Source organism: Convolutriloba macropyga, chromosome 12 (assembly GCF_964194025.1).
Source record: "Convolutriloba macropyga chromosome 12, txConMacr16.3, whole genome shotgun sequence".
In the NCBI taxonomy this organism is placed as follows: Eukaryota; Metazoa; Xenacoelomorpha; order Acoela; family Convolutidae; genus Convolutriloba; species Convolutriloba macropyga.
Window position 1 is genome coordinate 11,406,652 of NC_134479.1, and position 16,780 is coordinate 11,423,431.

Sequence of the window (16,780 nt, forward strand, 5' to 3'; positions counted from 1 at the left end):
TTCATGACCCTCGCAGCCCTCATACAGTGCACACTAGACTCCTCACAAAAGAAGATTAACATCATGCAAGCTCTAAACTTCATCACAGGACAGACAATCAGCAATTCTCAGTTTGACGGAAAAGTGAAAGAATTCAAACAATACTTCGCCAGCCACAGAATCACATCTCAACATGGCAGATAACTTGACAGTTCTACAACTCAATGTTAGAGGGATGAGATCCCAACTTAGACTACTCGACACTCTACTAAGTGACAAAGGCGCTCATGTTGCCTGCTTCAATGAGACCAAGACAAAACAGCCGCCAAGACTCAAAGACTACATCTTAGCTGCAAGCATTGACGATAACAAACATGGCTCAGCCATCTATGTTAGACGCGGACTCAGCTTCAAGCTCATCAACATCAATGTTGTAAAATCAACCTCAAAGACCAACGAGATGCTACACATCAGACTCACGGACTCCAACATCGACATCATACTAATCTACTGCTCTCCTGACTTAGCCATCGAACCGACCCACCTCCAATACTCAAATAGAAGAACTCTCATACTGGGTGACTTCAACATCAAATGTCCATACATCCACCCCAAATCATACAGCTTCGATGCAACTGGACGAACAGTAGAGGAACGACTAGATGACGGCCTTGTGCTGCTGAATGACGACAGTGCAACGCACAAGAGTGGCTCAATCCTAGATCTCCATCTCAGCACGATTGACCTCGCCTCGGACCTTGCATCTTTTCACACTGCAGACGGAACTTTAAGTGATCATCTAATGACGATAAGCCAATTTAACATCAATGCTCCGAAACCCTACTACCTAAGACCAGATTGGAAGCAGTTCAAGAGGAAAGTGGCGGAAATCACCAACAGCACGGATGAACTAGATGAGAAGGCTATAGAGCTGGCAACTCACATCAAGCGCTGCTATGACGACTGCCTAAGACCTCAACGACGAAGCTCCAACAAAGAAATAGCCAATCTAATCAAGACCAAGCATCGTATACAGAGGAGAGTCAGAAAACTCAGACGAAATGGACTAAGGGGTGATATGGACGAAAGAGAACTGACAGCTGAACTAAACAGAGTCTCAAAACAACTGACCAGAACAATTAGGGTTGAGAAGCAACAACAAGAGAATAAACTGATTGAACAGCTCAATGACGACAAAAACTGCCAGAACTTCTGGAAGGCCTTCCACAGACTCAACAAAGACAATCAGCACAGCACAAATCGACTCAAGATGACTACACAAGAGGCTGCAAACAGCTTCGCAAACTCCCTCCAGCAGACCATGGTGACGCACAGACCCGAGACAACTGAAGCGAGCAATCATCAAGAAGAAGTTGAGAGAAGTATTGACGAAGCTGCGATAGACGCCTATGAAACACCAAGAGAACACTGGCAAACTGATGTACGACCACAACTGCTTAGACGACTGATTTCTGAGAGAAAGAACACAGCCCCAGGCGATGACTAAGTTTCTTATAAAATCCTGAAACAACTGCCAGACAACATCATAGAGAACCTTTGCGAACTCATTCAAGAATCGCTCAAACGAGGCAAGATACCAACGTGCTGGAAGAAGGCCAAAGTCTGCATGCTCCCTAAACCAGGCAAGGATCACACGAACATCAAGAATTACAGACCCCTCTCTTTGACAAGCTGCATTGGCAAACTAGGCGAAATTATCGTAAAGGAGCATCTGATCAAACACTGCGAGGACTTAAACGTATTCAGAAACACCCAAGGTGCATACAGAACGAAGAGATCAACTGTTGACAATCTGCTATGCCTGACTCAACACGCCTTCAGCGAAGCTCTCTGGAAACGACCAACTGCAGCAGTCTTTCTTGACGTACAACAAGCATTTGATGCAGTGTGGCACAAGGGACTACTCTACAGACTCCAGGAGAACAAAGTTCCAATGTGGATCATCAAATGGACCAAGGACTACCTCAAGAACAGAGAACTGAAAGTTGTGTATAAGCAAGCTGTAGCAGAGGGCTTCGTCCCAAGTGCCGGTGTCCCTCAAGGAGGAGTTATAAGTCCAGTTCTTTTCAACATCTATGTCAGTAAAACCGAAGTAGCAACAGCCAATGTCTCCCAGTATGCAGATGATATAGCACTCTACACGACCAACGCAACCTGCAAAGCAGCCACTCTAAGACTACAAAGAGCACTCGACACACTTGACCACTGGTGCAACCTATGGAAGATCAAACTCAATCCTGACAAGACGCATTTCATGCTCATCACTCGACTGAAAGACAAACAACAACTACTGACCATCAAAGGAGCGCAATTGAAGACAACAAAGAAAACAACCTTTTTAGGAGTAGAAATATCAGACAGCTTGACTTGGACAGAGCACATCAACAAAGTTGAACCGAAAGTTTTCGCCAGGACAAACAGACTCAAAATACTCAAAGCTAAAGGAATCAGCTCTAAAAGCCTAATCAAATTTACAAGATGACTATCAGACCAATCATGGAGTACGCCTCACCAGCCTGGGCCAATGCTCCGAACTCACTCTTACAAAGACTACAGATACTACAAAACAGAGCACTGAAGACAGCACTAGATCTACCTCCTTGGACATCCACGACAGAAGTACACAGCAGAGCTAACATACCGACCATAACTGAATACTTAACAAGTCGCAACATCAACTACCTGAAACGAGCATCGAAGTACAACTCCTCTATAAGAGAACTCATCCAAGATGAACTGAAGACAGTACAAACCGACAGCAATCTCAGTACTCCGATACAGACGATACTGTTCCAAACAGCAATTGAGCGGCTTTCAAATACATCAACTGACGTTCCAACTTAAATGGACAAACCTCTAAATCTTTACAAATACAATTCAACTTTTTCTTCCCATACTTCAAGACATTAACTACTTTCTTACTTCTCTTTTGGTGGCCTAAGACGACAAAGCAATGCAAGGTGCAAACTGACATCTACCTCATCTCTCTTCTCTTACCCAATCCTGACGAATAGACGCAAAACCAAGAACTGACCAAACAAGAGACTGCAAAGCAAGACGCGAGTTTACACGGCTTCTTGAAAAGAGGCCATAGAAGCTCAAGACAAACCCCTTCACTTCACAGGGTGCCCCAACCCAAACCAACACAACTACAACTACAACTAATAAAAGAGGAGCAGCAGAGGACAGCAAGAGGAAATGGCACCCAAAGTGAGCGGCAAAGCAGTGAAGAAGGCAGGCAAGGAACAGAAGAAGCCCTCTGGTGACAACAAGAAGAAAAAGAAGAGGAGAGAGACCTACTCCCTCTACATCTACAAGGTGCTGAAGCAGGTCCACCCCGACACTGGCATCTCCTCCAAAGCTATGTCGATCATGAACTCGTTCGTGAACGATATCTTTGAGAGGATAGCTGGAGAAGCTTCGAAACTGGCCCACTACAACAAGCGATCAACCATCTCAAGCCGGGAGATCCAGACTGCAGTGAGGCTCTTGCTACCAGGAGAGTTGGCCAAGCATGCTGTGAGCGAGGGAACCAAAGCTGTGACCAAATACACCAGCTCCAAGTAAAGTCCGTTGCTACTTAAGCAACAACACACAGGCCTTTTCAAAGGCCACCAAACCTTTTGAAGTTAACTTAAAAGCTGCAATGAAGCTCAAAACAAGCTAACTTGAAGCTAAAAACCTTATTTTAAAAGTTGCCGGTACCCTTATTCTATGTATTTTCGAGCTATAGCTAGCTCGAGCTCAACTTAGCTAGCTTGAGCTTGAGCTAGCTAGTTTGAGCTTGAGCTAGCTAGTGTGAGCTTCAGATAGCTAGTGTGAGCTTGAGCTAGCTAGCTCGAGCTTGATAGCTTGAGCTTAAGCTAGCTGGCTTGAGCTTGCTATCTTGAGCTTGAGCTTGAGCTTGCTAGCTTGAGCTTGCCAGCTTGAGCTTGAGCTTGCTGGCTTGAGCTTCAGCTTGCTAGCTGCAGTTAGAGCTAACTTGAGCTCTCTGCCAATCAGAGTGCGAGAAAAGCGCTCCCAAATAGACTAACAGTGGCAGCCAATCAGAGAGCTAAAAAATCAAAACTGCATAGAATATAAGTACCTGCAGCTCTGAGCAGAGGTAAAGGTCCGAGCAGGCTTGCTCGGGCATAGGCGAAGGTCCGAGCAGGCTTGCTCGGGCATAGGCGAAGGTCCGAGCAAGCTTGCTCGGGCATAGGCGAAGGTCCGAGCAAGCTTTCTCGGGCATAGGCGAAGGTCCGAGCAAGCTTGCTCGGGCATAGGCGAAGGTCCGAGCAAGCTTGCTCGGGCATAGGCGAAGGTCCGAGCAAGCTTGCTCGGGCATAGGCGAAGGTCCGAGCAAGCTTGCTCGGGCATAGGCGAAGCTCCGAGCAAGCTACCTCTAAGCTCCAAAATTGCCAAAACCCTTATTCTATATAACTCCTCAAAAACTCTCAGCCAATCAGAGTGCGAGAAAAGCGCTCCCGAATAGCCTAACAGTGACAGCCAATCACAGTGCGAGAGAAGCGCTCCCAAATAGCCTAACAGTTGATTCAAGCTCTAAGCCAATGAGAGATCACTAGTTCGGGGTAGTTAGGCAGCGATTTTGAGCAAAAATATCAACCCAACTACAACTACAACTATCACTACAACAGACGAAGAGAGATGGCAAGGACAAAGCAGACTGCAAGGAAGAGCACGGGAGGAAAGGCACCTAGGAAGCAGCTGGCAACAAAGGCTGCGAGGAAGAGTGCACCCTCAACTGGTGGAGTCAAGAAGCCGCACAGATACAGGCCAGGGACTGTTGCACTGAGGGAGATCAGACGCTACCAGAAGTCAACTGAGCTGTTGATCAGAAAGCTGCCCTTCCAGAGGCTTGTGAGAGAGATTGCCCAGGACTTCAAAACTGACCTGAGGTTCCAGAGCACTGCTATCATGGCCCTCCAGGAAGCAAGTGACAGCTACTTGGTCAGCCTGTTCGAGGACACCAACTTGTGCGCCATCCACGCCAAGCGAGTTACGATCATGCCCAAGGACATACAGCTCGCCAGGCGAATCAGAGGAGAGCGAGCTTAAAATCTATCAACTCTCCAACCCAAAACGGCCTTTTTAAAGGCCACCAAACCTTGCAAGTTAACTAACTATCTTCAAGCTAGCTTATAATAAGCTCAAAACAGCTTATAGCTCTTATTTTGAGCTTGAGTTGAGGTATACCAACATTTTCTAAAACCCATATTTAATTCAGCCAATCAGAAAGCGAGAAAATCAAAAGTGAATAGAATAAGTGTTTATGCAGCTTCTAGCAGCTGTAAGGTACGAGCAAGCTACCTCGGAGCCTGAGTAATGTACGAGTAAGTTACCTCGGCCTTCGGAAGCTGCCTAGCTGCAGAAACACTTATTCTATGCATTCTTGATTTTCTCGCTCTCTGATTGGCTGAGCCAAATATGGGTTCTTGAAAGGTATCTCTATGGCTCGTTTTAAGTTGAATTAGGGGTTTTTGAAGGTGTCAGCTCTCGACCAATCACATTGCGAGAAAATACAGTGAGCCGCCTTAGTTAGCTGGCGATTTGGGTGTCGAAATCGACTTTCTACAACCCAACAGCAACAACTACAAGAGATGTCAGGACGAGGAAAAGGAGGCAAGGGACTTGGCAAGGGTGGAGCAAAGAGGCACAGGAAGATCCTGAGGGATAACATCCAAGGCATCACCAAGCCAGCAATCAGACGATTGGCTCGACGAGGTGGAGTGGAGCGCATCAGTGGACTCATATATGAGGAGACCCGAGGTGTGCTCAAGAACTACTTGGAGATTGTGATCAGAGATGCGGTCACCTACACCGAGCATGCCAAGAGGAAGACTGTTGTTGCAATGGACATCGTCTATGCTCTCAAGAGGCAAGGCAAGACCCTCTACGGCTTCGGAGGTTAAGCTCTGAGCAGCTCTACCTCAACACAAACAGGCCTTTTTAAAGGCCACCAAACCTTCTAAATTTACCTTACTAGCTAGTAATCTCAAGCTATGTAGCTAGCAAGCTCAAAACAAGCTAATTGTCTTAATTTAAGCTTGAGTTGAGGTATCTGAACTTTGTTCAAAAACTCTTATTTCTTTCAGCTAATCAGAGTTCGAGAAACTGTTAGGCTATTTGGGAGCTCTTTTCTCGCACTCTGATTGGCTGCCACTGTTAGGCTATTTGGGAGCGCTTTTCTCGCACTCTGATTGGCTTAGCAACATAAGGGTTTTTGGAGCGCATTTTTAACTTAGGTAGCCATATGTGAGTCTGGGTAACAACCATTTACAACAGACGAAGAAACAAGACGAAGAGAGATGTCAGGCAAAGGAGGCAAATCGAAGAGCGGCAAGGTGGGAGCTAAGGCCAAGACCCGATCAAGCCGATCTTGACTGCAGTTCCCCGTGGGCCGAATCCACCGATTCATCCGCAAGGGCAACTACGCTGAGAGGGTGGGAGCTGGAGCCCCAGTGTACCTTGCTGCTGTGCTTGAGTACTTGACTGCTGAGATCTTTGAGCTTGCTGGCAACGCTGCTAAGGACAACAAGAAGTCGAGAATCATCCCCCGACACTTGCAGCTTGCTAGCAGAAACGACGAGGAGCTGAACAAGCTGCTGCAAGGAGTGACCATTGCTCAAGGTGGTGTGCTACCCAACATCCAAGCAGTGCTCTTGCCCAAGAAGCAGTCTTCCTCTCAGCCCAAGTCTGACAAGAAGTAAAGAAGCTTCTAGCTTGCTACTTCAACACCGGCCTTTTTAAAGGCCACCAAACCTTCGAAGTTACCTTACTGGCTTCAGCTTACTACCTAGCAAGCTCAAATTAAGCTAAATGTCTTATTTTAAGCTCGAATTGAGGTATTTGAACTTCATTCATAAACCCTTATTTGGTTCAGCCAATCAGATTGCGAGAAAGTGTTAGGCTGTTTGGGAGCTCTTTTCTCGTACTCTGATTGGCTGAGAGCTCAATATACTGTTAGGCTATTTTGGGAGCTCTTTTCTCGCACTGTGATTGGCTGAAAAAGTGACGTGATATGACGTAGAAGCCGGCGTGCCTACAAAGCAGTGAAGAAGGCAGGCAAGGCACAGAAGAAGCCCTCTGGTGACAAGAAGAAGAAAAAGAAGAGGAGAGAGACCTACTCCCTCTACATCTACAAGGTGCTGAAGCAGGTCCACCCCGACACTAGCATCTCCTCCAAAGCTATGTCGATCATGAACTCGTTCGTGAACGATATCTTTGAGAGGATAGCTGGAGAAGCTTCGAGACTGGCCCACTACAACAAGCGATCAACCATCTCAAGCCGGGAGATCCAGACTGCAGTGAGGCTCTTGCTACCAGGAGAGTTGCCCAAGCATGCTGTGAGCGAGGGAACCAAAGCTGTGACCAAATACACCAGCTCCAAGTAAAGTCCGTTGCTACTTAAGCAACAACACACAGGCCTTTTTAAAGGCCATCAAACCTTTTGAAGTTAACTTAATAGCTGCAATGAAGCTCAAAACAAGCTAACTTGAAGCTAAAAACCTTGTTTTCAAAGTTGCCGGTACCCTTATTCTATGTATTTTCGAGCTATAACTAGCTCGAGCTCAACTTAGCTAGCTTGAGCTTGAGCTAGCTAGTTTGAGCTTGAGCTAGCTAGTGTGAGCTTCAGATAGCTAGTGTGAGCTTGAGCTAGCTAGCTCGAGCTTGATAGCTTGAGCTTGAGCTAGCTGGCTTGAGCTTGCTATCTTGAGCTTGAGCTTGAGCTTGCTAGTTTGAGCTTGCCAGCTTGAGCTTGAGCTTGCTGGCTTGAGCTTGAGCTTGCTAGCTGCAGTTAGAGCTAACTTGAGCTCTCTGCCAATCAGAGTGCGAGAAAAGCGCTCCCAAATAGCCTAACAGTGGCAGCCAATCAGAGAGCTAGAAAATCAAAACTGCATAGAATATAAGTACCTGCAGCTCTGAGCAGAGGTGAAGGTCCGAGCAGGCTTGCTCGGGCATAGGCGAAGGTCCGAGCAGGCTTGCTCGGGCATAGGCGAAGGTCCGAGCAGGCTTGCTCGGGCATAGGCGAAGGTCCGAGCAAGCTTGCTCGGGCATAGGCGAAGGTCCGAGCAAGCTTGCTCGGGCATAGGCGAAGCTCCGAGCAAGCTACTTCTAAGCTCCAAAATTGCCAAAACCCTTATTCTATATAACTCCTCAAAAACTCTCAGCCAATCAAAGTGCGAGAAAAGCGCTCCCAAATAGCCTAACAGTGGCAGCCAATCAGAGTGCAAGAGAAGCGCTCCCAAATAGCCTAACAGTTGATTCAAGCTCTAAGCCAATGAGAGATCACTAGTTCGGGGTAGTTAGGCAGCGATTTTGAGCAAAAATATCAACCCAACTACAACTACAACTATCACTACAACAGACGAAGAGAGATGGCAAGGACAAAGCAGACTGCAAGGAAGAGCACGGGAGGAAAGGCACCTAGGAAGCAGCTGGCAACAAAGGCTGCGAGGAAGAGTGCACCCTCAACTGGTGGAGTCAAGAAGCCGCACAGATACAGGCCAGGGACTGTTGCACTGAGGGAGATCAGACGCTACCAGAAGTCAACTGAGCTGTTGATCAGAAAGCTGCCCTTCCAGAGGCTTGTGAGAGAGATTGCCCAGGACTTCAAAACTGACCTGAGGTTCCAGAGCACTGCTATCATGGCCCTCCAGGAAGCAAGTGACAGCTACTTGGTCAGCCTGTTCGAGGACACCAACTTGTGCGCCATCCACGCCAAGCGAGTTACGATCATGCCCAAGGACATACAGCTCGCCAGGCGAATCAGAGGAGAGCGAGCTTAAAAAGCTATCAACTCTCCAACCCAAAACGGCCTTTTTAAAGGCCACCAAACCTTGCAAGTTAACTAACTATCTTCAAGCTAGCTTATAATAAGCTCAAAACAGCTTATAGCTCTTATTTTGAGCTTGAGTTGAGGTATACCAACATTTTCTAAAACCCATATTTAATTCAGCCAATCAGAAGGCGAGAAAATCAAAAGTGAATAGAATAAGTGTTTATGCAGCTTCTAGCAGTTGTAAGGTACGAGCAAGCTACCTCGGAGCCTGAGTAATGTATGAGTAAGTTACCTCGGCCTTCGGAAGCTCCCTAGCTGCAGAAACACTTATTCTATGCATTCTTGATTTTCTCGCTCTCTGATTGGCTGAGCCAAATATGGGTTCCTGAAAGGTATCTCTATGGCTCGTTTTAAGTTGAAATAGGGGTTTTTGATGGTATCAGCTCTCAACCAATCACATTGCGAGAAAATACAGTGAGCCGCCCTAGTTAGCTGGCAGTTTGGGTGTCGAAATCGACTTTCTACAAACCAACAGCAACAACTACAAGAGATGTCAGGACGAGGAAAAGGAGGCAAGGGACTTGGCAAGGGTGGAGCAAAGAGGCACAGGAAGATCCTGAGGGATAACATCCAAGGCATCACCAAGCCAGCAATCAGACGATTGGCTCGACGAGGTGGAGTGAAGCGCATCAGTGGACTCATATATAAGGAGACCCGAGGCGTGCCCAAGAACTACTTGGAGAGTGTGATCAGAGATGCTGTCACCTACACCGAGCATGCCAAGAGGAAGACTGTTGTTGCAATGGACATCGTCTATGCTCTCAAGAGGCAAGGCAAGACCCTCTACGGCTTCGGAGGTTAAGCTCTGAGCAGCTCTACCTCAACACAAACAGGCCTTTTTAAAGGCCACCAAACCTTCTAAATTTACCTTACTAGCTAGTAATCTCAAGCTATGTAGCTAGCAAGCTCAAAACAAGCTAATTGTCTTAATTTAAGCTTGAGTTGAGGTATCTGAACTTTGTTCAAAAACTCTTATTTCTTTCAGCTAATCAGAGTTCGAGAAACTGTTAGGCTATTTGGGAGCTCTTTTCTCGCACTCTGATTGGCTGCCACTGTTAGGCTATTTGGGAGCGCTTTTCTCGTACTCTGATTGGCTGAGAGCTTTTGAGGAGTTATATAGAATAAGGTTTTTGGCAATTTTGGAGCTTAGAGGTAGCTTGCTCGGGCATAGGCGAAGGTCCGAGCAAACTACCTCTAAGCTCCAAAATTGCCAAAACCCTTATTCTATATAACTCCTCAAAAGCTCTCAGCCAATCAGAGTGCGAGAAAAGCGCTCCCAAATAGCCTAACAGTGGCAGCCAATCAGAGTGCGAAAAAAGCGCTCCCAAATAGCCTAACAGTGGCAGCCAATCAGAGTGCGAGAGAAGCGCTCCCAAATAGCCTAACAGTTGTTTCAAGCTCTAAGCTAATGAGAGATCATTAGTTCGGGGTAGTTAGGCAGCGATTTTGAGCAAAAATATCAACCCAACTACAACTACAACTATCACTACAACAGACGAAGAGAGATGGCAAGGACAAAGCCTACCAACCGCGCTTTTCGGTTTTCTATAAAATTGGTTTTCGTTTCAAAATAATTTATATAAAAAATTATGTCCCTTTAAATATCTGCTAAATCTGTACTTTCTTTGGAGCAAACGTCGGCTTATCAAACAGTGTTCGAAAACTTTGTTGTTCTGATTCAACAGAAGAGACAAGGTGATATTTGGCAAGCTTACAATAACGCTTTTGCTTTTACCAGAGAAGACAGAACCGACAGAATGCAGTCTTTTTACATCACTAGGACACTTACCTCCAAAAACTTTGCCAACCCTTCAACATCTTGACATGGAGTTATTACATGTTATTACATGACGACTTCAAACTAATTTTTTTCGTTACGATTCAAACTTTTTTCGATTCAAACTAATCAGCTCGGGTCTTATCAAGCTGACGTAAAATTAGCTGACAAAATTAGCTGACAATCAATCGCAAATGAATTCCCAGCTTACCGATAAGGCCAGCAGTTGATCCGAGTCCCAGTTTGACACAGAAATCTAATCTATCTCTTTGCGGGAATTACTAGGGATAGTTTTACGGCCCTGTTAAATGACAGTCAGTTCGATACAGCAAAACTTTTAGCAACACAATTTAAAACACCAGAACCAGCACGGTGACTTGTATTCAGTATCTCAAACACGCCAAAAAAATCCAATGCACTAAATAAACGGCTACCTGAGAATTTCCTTTATGGATTTATTTCATAAATTTAAAAATAGAAATTGATCAATCACCGCAAAACTTTTAGATACATGTTGTAAGATGTTAATTTGGTTGTTAGTTTTAACATATTATGATTTTAACCTTCGGAATGCTCAATATATCTTTTTGATGCCTCTTTCTTTTCACTACTGATCAAGATCAAACATGTTTGGTAAAAATTTTCTCTGTCCCTTTTGACCTAAATACACAAATTTTTCCCCCAACAAACAATCAAGTACCGCAATTACTATAACGCAGTTGATGTGTTTAATAAATATTCTTCTGAATCTACAAATTCTTCGTTATCATTATTTCCTAAACACAAAATTATAAAAAATAAAGCAATTTTTTAGAACGTAAACGCACGTTGTATTGGAGCCAATGACATGCTACAGCTGTAGCATGAAATAAATTCCAAAATCGATTAAAATTGAAGAAATAATCTAAAATAAGCAACGAAAAGAAGTTTTGAATTTTGAAACCACAGAGTTTTGAAAAAACATTTTCCGCCAAAACCAACCAATGCAATTGTAGAACATTAAAGTTTTGAAATGCGCGCTCAGAAATTACATTTATGCTTCAGTTTTGGTAACCTTAGTCATTTCCGAGTTATTCACTTGTTATCACAGTTCTGTTAGAAACCGAAATTCATCAAAACTATTAGAAATGATCCATTTACGCAAGTTTTGTTCTGCTACCTTTAGCACCCGTGGGAATTGTTCACGACATCAAAAACAATCTCATCCAGACGAAGGTGACCTTCCTGTGTACAGTTGCCTCTATGTGTTTAATTTACAAAAACACTCTGGACTGCAACAGTATATGCGAATTTACCACTCTAAGTTTAAAAACTGTTGCCAATCTTGCTTCGTGAGATTCAATGTTAGCACCTGTTTGCGCAGCATTTGAGCGAACTTCACTCTCTTCCTGTACTTGGAGTTGAATGCCAAACAAAAAAGCTACAGTAGAGACAGCCTTCAACGAGTGTTACAATCTTATAAAATTATCAAGAATGCAGCCTGCAGAGATCATGAGAGCTTCATGCTCAATCAAAGATTTGCAATTGCAAGTTTAATTGACCAACGGCTGTGCAGTTATTGAAGTTGCATGAAGATGAAAACTCAACCGAAACGGAGGGGCGCGTTGAAATCTATGCAAGATCTCCAATGACGCCCATTTATGTTGACAGACGGTCTCAATGACGAGTTGTGCTAGAACATGGTGGAAGAAATGATGCTGTTTTGTCTACGTTTGCTTCAACTGGAAGTGGTTGGGTTGGTGAAAAAAAATCAAACTGGACATCAAATTTGCACGCTACCGACCAATTCGTGGCTCATCCTATCTTTCATTACCCCTGAGCCCGCAAACTCGCGGATTACTCAGTATTTTAAATCCCGACAATGCCAGTTGACTCCGTTATTAATGCATGGCAGCGTATCATGAGCATCATTGAGTCAGTCTTGATAGAGATAGCAGGAGCTATCATATTGACAAAACATCCCCAGCAACATACCAACAAGTGAACACTCACCAACATGTTGGCGATTTTGAACTGCCAATGGGACTTGAGCAACCAAAGGCCTTTGAAACCCTCAATGATTTGCCAATTAACGTCTTTATTTACGAAAAAAGACAGCTTTACCTTCTACGGGTCTCCTTTTTTAAATCAGATTCCTGAAATTTAGATTTGGTTATCGTGTTTGCGTATTTTTTTCTGGCTGTGTCTTGATGGACTGGAAAGCTAAAAATTTCATACTGAATATTGCTATCTAAATGCCCTAGCAGTTATTCAAATGCCATCGCCAAACAAAACTAAATACAAGTTTTCAAATTTTGTTGCCACGTCTTGTATTTCGATTTTGAATAATCTTTGCGAGCCGTTGCTGGATGTGATGAGGCAATTGACCAATCATCAACTCGCGTGATTGAAAAGCATGAGCCATGGGATCCGTTTTTGCAAATGTTTATCATCATTCAAATTTATCCTATTTTAATCAAGTAGACAGCTGAGACGATTTTTGGGTAACTCTTTAGAATGCTGCGTTCGTTACCATTGTCATTTTAGTTGGCATTTCATGGGATTGGCACACGAAGACTGTAATCGAGCGAGACAATTTTTCGATTTTACGCCTATGATCTGTCATAATGTACACAACTATAACCTACACCTAATTTGTCTGGCTTTGAACGAGTGTAGAACTACCACAACAATCAAAGTCACTCTATCAAGGGATGAAAAACACATATCAGTGGCAATCAAAGTTCTCATTGATACCATTACAATACAGGAAAGAAGAACACAAAAAGATTTTACGAGTATTTAAGGTTCATCGATTCGTAAAAGAGATGAAGAGTTCGCTCGAAAAACTTATGAACGTTTGGCCAGTTGCACTCTTCGATATCATGAAAGCAACATTCCAATCTGTTTCCGATTCACAACTACATTTACTCAAAGAAAAATGATATTATCCTGATTTTTATGATTGTGACTGGACAAAATCTTCTGATGAATCTCTACTACCTTTCTCAGTATGGCGGAAAACATTAGAGAGCAGAAAAAAATTAGTCATACTAACCAGATGCTGAAATCATTAGAAATCAAACTTTACAAGACTATCATGACACATGCTTTAAACGGGACTGTGCATCATTAGCCTGTTTCAGTATGAACATGGCTTTCGAAATTAAAACCTCGACTGCTTGATTTTTTATACTCTACCCAAAATGGCAAGAGAAGCGGCACTAAAGATATGCGAGGCAAACATTGAGTTGATGACAGAGCGAGAACATTTGGACATGATTGAGAGGAGTAGTAACCAGCAATGCGAGCAAGGAGTAACATCTGTTTACGAAGAGCGGCCTTTTCGTCCCAACAACAATTAGTTATCAGAATATCGTCCCTCCGAGCATTCAACATCTGCGCTCTGTGTAAACGCCAAAAATCTTTATGAAGGTGTCATGCAAATGGACCAGGTACCAGTGGGGGACATCGCCTTCAATATGGAAATTAGACTCAACGAAATCCTCAAAATTCTTAATGACTCTTCGGTTGGCTATTTTGTCGAAGTTGACTTAAACTACCCTGTTCACTTACATGATGACCACCGAGTCTTTCCCTTTGCCCCTATTGAAAAAATTGTCCTAGATGATTAGCCGGACGATCATCAATTTGAGCTAAAGAACAACGCAAATTACCAAGCTTGACTGTTAAAAAGTTGCTTTAAACACTTTTCGACAAAAAAACTGTGCGTTGCATTACAAACTTCTCATGAAAATTTTAATCTAGGGCTTATTGTTGCTAAAGTACACAGTGTCCTACAGCTCAAACAATCAATTCGTTTAGCACCCTATACTACACTAAAGAGTAATAAACGTCAGGCCGCTTGCAATAAATTGAAAAAGATCCTTTATAAACTCATGAACAACGCAGTACGTCGTAAGAACTGCGAATCTTACTATACATGATCTGGCCAAGTATCAAATGTACAGTTTGCGAGTTTTTTTCGATTGCTTTTTTCGACAACACAATGCGAGCTTTTTTCGATTGTCGTCTGTTATATAGTGACACGGATAGTTTACTATATAAAATCCGTAATAGAGAATTTTCTGAAGAATTAGCAAAAAAGTCAGTTTCAGTAGCTAGCGAATTAGGCTTCTCCAAATATCGAATGATCACTATTTAAACAGCACAGAAAAATAAACGGGTAGTCCTCAAGTTTAAAGACAAATTTATGGGAGATTTTATTGTGGAGTTCATATTTTTTAAGCCAAAACTTTACTCAAAACTCTCAAAAAGCAAATAATCTTTGTTTAATTTAAAGCATGTTAAATATTTCTTTCAAACTACAAAGGTCGTTAAAAAGTTTCTAAAGGGTATTGGTTTTATTACTATATACATAGTTGATTAGTAAACTTGCGAAGACTTGTTAACAGGCTTTTCTTTCTCTTTGTCGAAAACTTTCGGCTGAAAGAGTAACAAAGGCCGCTAAACAACGTCTCCAGCATGATGATTTTTTGAGCACACTAACGAAAGGAAACATGTTTCGTAATAAAAATAAACAAATAATGTCCGATCATCACTTATTGGAAACTGTTACTACAAACAACATTCCCTTCAGTTTTCGATAAAAAAACGGTAGATTCTGCCCTGTGGAACAAAAACTCTACCCCTCGGACATTATGAGACCGCGTTGATTATGGTGTTGATAAATTTGGTGGGGTTAGTGACAATATTCATTGGGAGAAAGACAGTTAATCTAACTTATTTCTCACGTCTGGTCCAGAATGGGATAAGGAATTTATAGTGACCGAATATTCCTCAACAGCAGCTCTTTCGGTACCAGACACCACCACCAGGTCTTGAGAAAATTCCGACCCGGGTTAAGAAGAAACTGAGCAGATAACTGACTCTGATATTGACACTGACGATATTACAGATATTGACGCCACGTTCACTGAAAGCTCCTCTCCTGACAAGCCCTCCATAAACTTTGAAGCTGAAGAAGCAAGCAGCAGCAAAGAAGAAGAAGAACAAACACGCAAAGTGAAACGCCACCAATTAAACAACCACTTTAAATGCCCGCAATTTTGGTGAAATTCGTGTAGTAATACAAAATGTAAACATTAAACCTAATTTTGTTTTGACTGTTTAGCTCGGTTTCAATTGAATCTTTCCTTCCAAATCTAGCAAACTGGAGAAATGAAAGGCTCAAACGGAAAGCAAAGGATTAGAGCGGAAGAAAGCTAGTCAAATATTTCACATGTATCACAAACAAAGATGAACACCTATTATCCCACGTATTAATTTGAAGGATACACCCCTGTCTTAGTAACCTTTTATCTTACTACTGCGCATAAAATTAAAAGCAGCTTAAGTGATATACAAGTTCAGTGGTTATGCATTATATCATATCACATTTGTTGTCAAACACATGAACTTTTTTTCTTTGTTTGATTCAATTTAGTCATGCAATGAACAATTGTAAAAAGCCTATACAATTATTGGCCATCAATTGATAATTTTCTCCATCACTTGGCAAAATTTTTCCTTGGTCCATCCCAGTGTTTTACAAGGTTCAATTATTCAATCCACTGTCACTGAATTTAAACTTGTCCAATTTATCATCATAGTAACAATAGTTTTTGCTATAAAGACAAACATTCATTTCAGTACATCTGCTTTCTCTTGTGAAAAAAACGAGGCTCACTCTTATCCTAACGCTTATGTTAGAAAACGTTCTAGAGGAGAAATATTTTACAGCGAAAGCTGTATAAAAATTATTACAATCCAATTCTCTCACAGGTTCCCACTAATTTTCGGAATGGGGCAAATGCAATCGTACAAACTGTTGAGTAGAAGAGATAGGGACTCAGGGTTCAATTTTAATTAATCGAATTTGCTATAGCTGGCGATAGAGCTCCCATTTGCGTATTTTGCGTATGTGCCGTGCATATTATTTAGATTTTACACACAGGATAAAAGGATAGGAAGAAACAAACTTCTGGTCACAATATGGTATATTATTAAAGCGGTTCTTTTGTAGAAATACACAAGGATAACATAGGATATTAGGAGTGATAGCAGTTGATCATTTTTTGTTATTGTTATTGAGTTGTTGCTGTTGTTGTTGTTGTTGTATTGTGCTGTTGGCTTTAGTCCAGTGTGGCTGTTGTGTGTTGTGGTGGTGGTTGTTGTTGTTG

At 42.8% G+C, this 16,780-nt stretch overlaps 6 protein-coding genes and 1 pseudogene across 6 annotated transcripts; all 7 read left to right on the forward strand.

Moving 5' to 3' along the window:
• Nucleotides 1–3,167: 3,167 nt before the first annotated feature.
• LOC142350904 (histone H2B.3-like) lies at nt 3,168–3,596 on the forward strand. Its single transcript, XM_075402910.1, has one exon. The coding sequence runs from the start codon at nt 3,199–3,201 to the stop codon at nt 3,565–3,567; it is 369 nt and encodes a 122-aa protein (XP_075259025.1). The 5' UTR covers nt 3,168–3,198; the 3' UTR covers nt 3,568–3,596.
• Nucleotides 3,597–4,591: 995 nt separating this feature from the next.
• On the forward strand, nt 4,592–5,058 carry LOC142351009 (histone H3-like). Its single transcript, XM_075403052.1, has one exon. It carries the CDS (start codon nt 4,648–4,650, stop codon nt 5,056–5,058), a length of 411 nt encoding a protein of 136 aa, XP_075259167.1. The 5' UTR covers nt 4,592–4,647.
• Nucleotides 5,059–5,559: 501 nt separating this feature from the next.
• LOC142350849 (histone H4-like) lies at nt 5,560–5,954 on the forward strand. The gene has a single exon (XM_075402820.1). The coding sequence runs from the start codon at nt 5,601–5,603 to the stop codon at nt 5,910–5,912; it is 312 nt and encodes a 103-aa protein (XP_075258935.1). The 5' UTR covers nt 5,560–5,600; the 3' UTR covers nt 5,913–5,954.
• A 286-nt stretch (nt 5,955–6,240) lies between these two features.
• Nucleotides 6,241–6,819, forward strand: LOC142350848 (histone H2A, embryonic-like; annotated as a pseudogene).
• A 280-nt stretch (nt 6,820–7,099) lies between these two features.
• Nucleotides 7,100–7,425, forward strand: LOC142350914 (histone H2B 7-like). Its single transcript, XM_075402932.1, has one exon. It carries the CDS (start codon nt 7,191–7,193, stop codon nt 7,392–7,394), a length of 204 nt encoding a protein of 67 aa, XP_075259047.1. The 5' UTR covers nt 7,100–7,190; the 3' UTR covers nt 7,395–7,425.
• An 897-nt stretch (nt 7,426–8,322) lies between these two features.
• LOC142350847 (histone H3-like) lies at nt 8,323–8,789 on the forward strand. The gene has a single exon (XM_075402819.1). The coding sequence runs from the start codon at nt 8,379–8,381 to the stop codon at nt 8,787–8,789; it is 411 nt and encodes a 136-aa protein (XP_075258934.1). The 5' UTR covers nt 8,323–8,378.
• Nucleotides 8,790–9,316: 527 nt separating this feature from the next.
• On the forward strand, nt 9,317–9,686 carry LOC142350233 (histone H4-like). Its single transcript, XM_075401996.1, has one exon. The coding sequence runs from the start codon at nt 9,333–9,335 to the stop codon at nt 9,642–9,644; it is 312 nt and encodes a 103-aa protein (XP_075258111.1). The 5' UTR covers nt 9,317–9,332; the 3' UTR covers nt 9,645–9,686.
• Nucleotides 9,687–16,780: the final 7,094 nt, after the last annotated feature.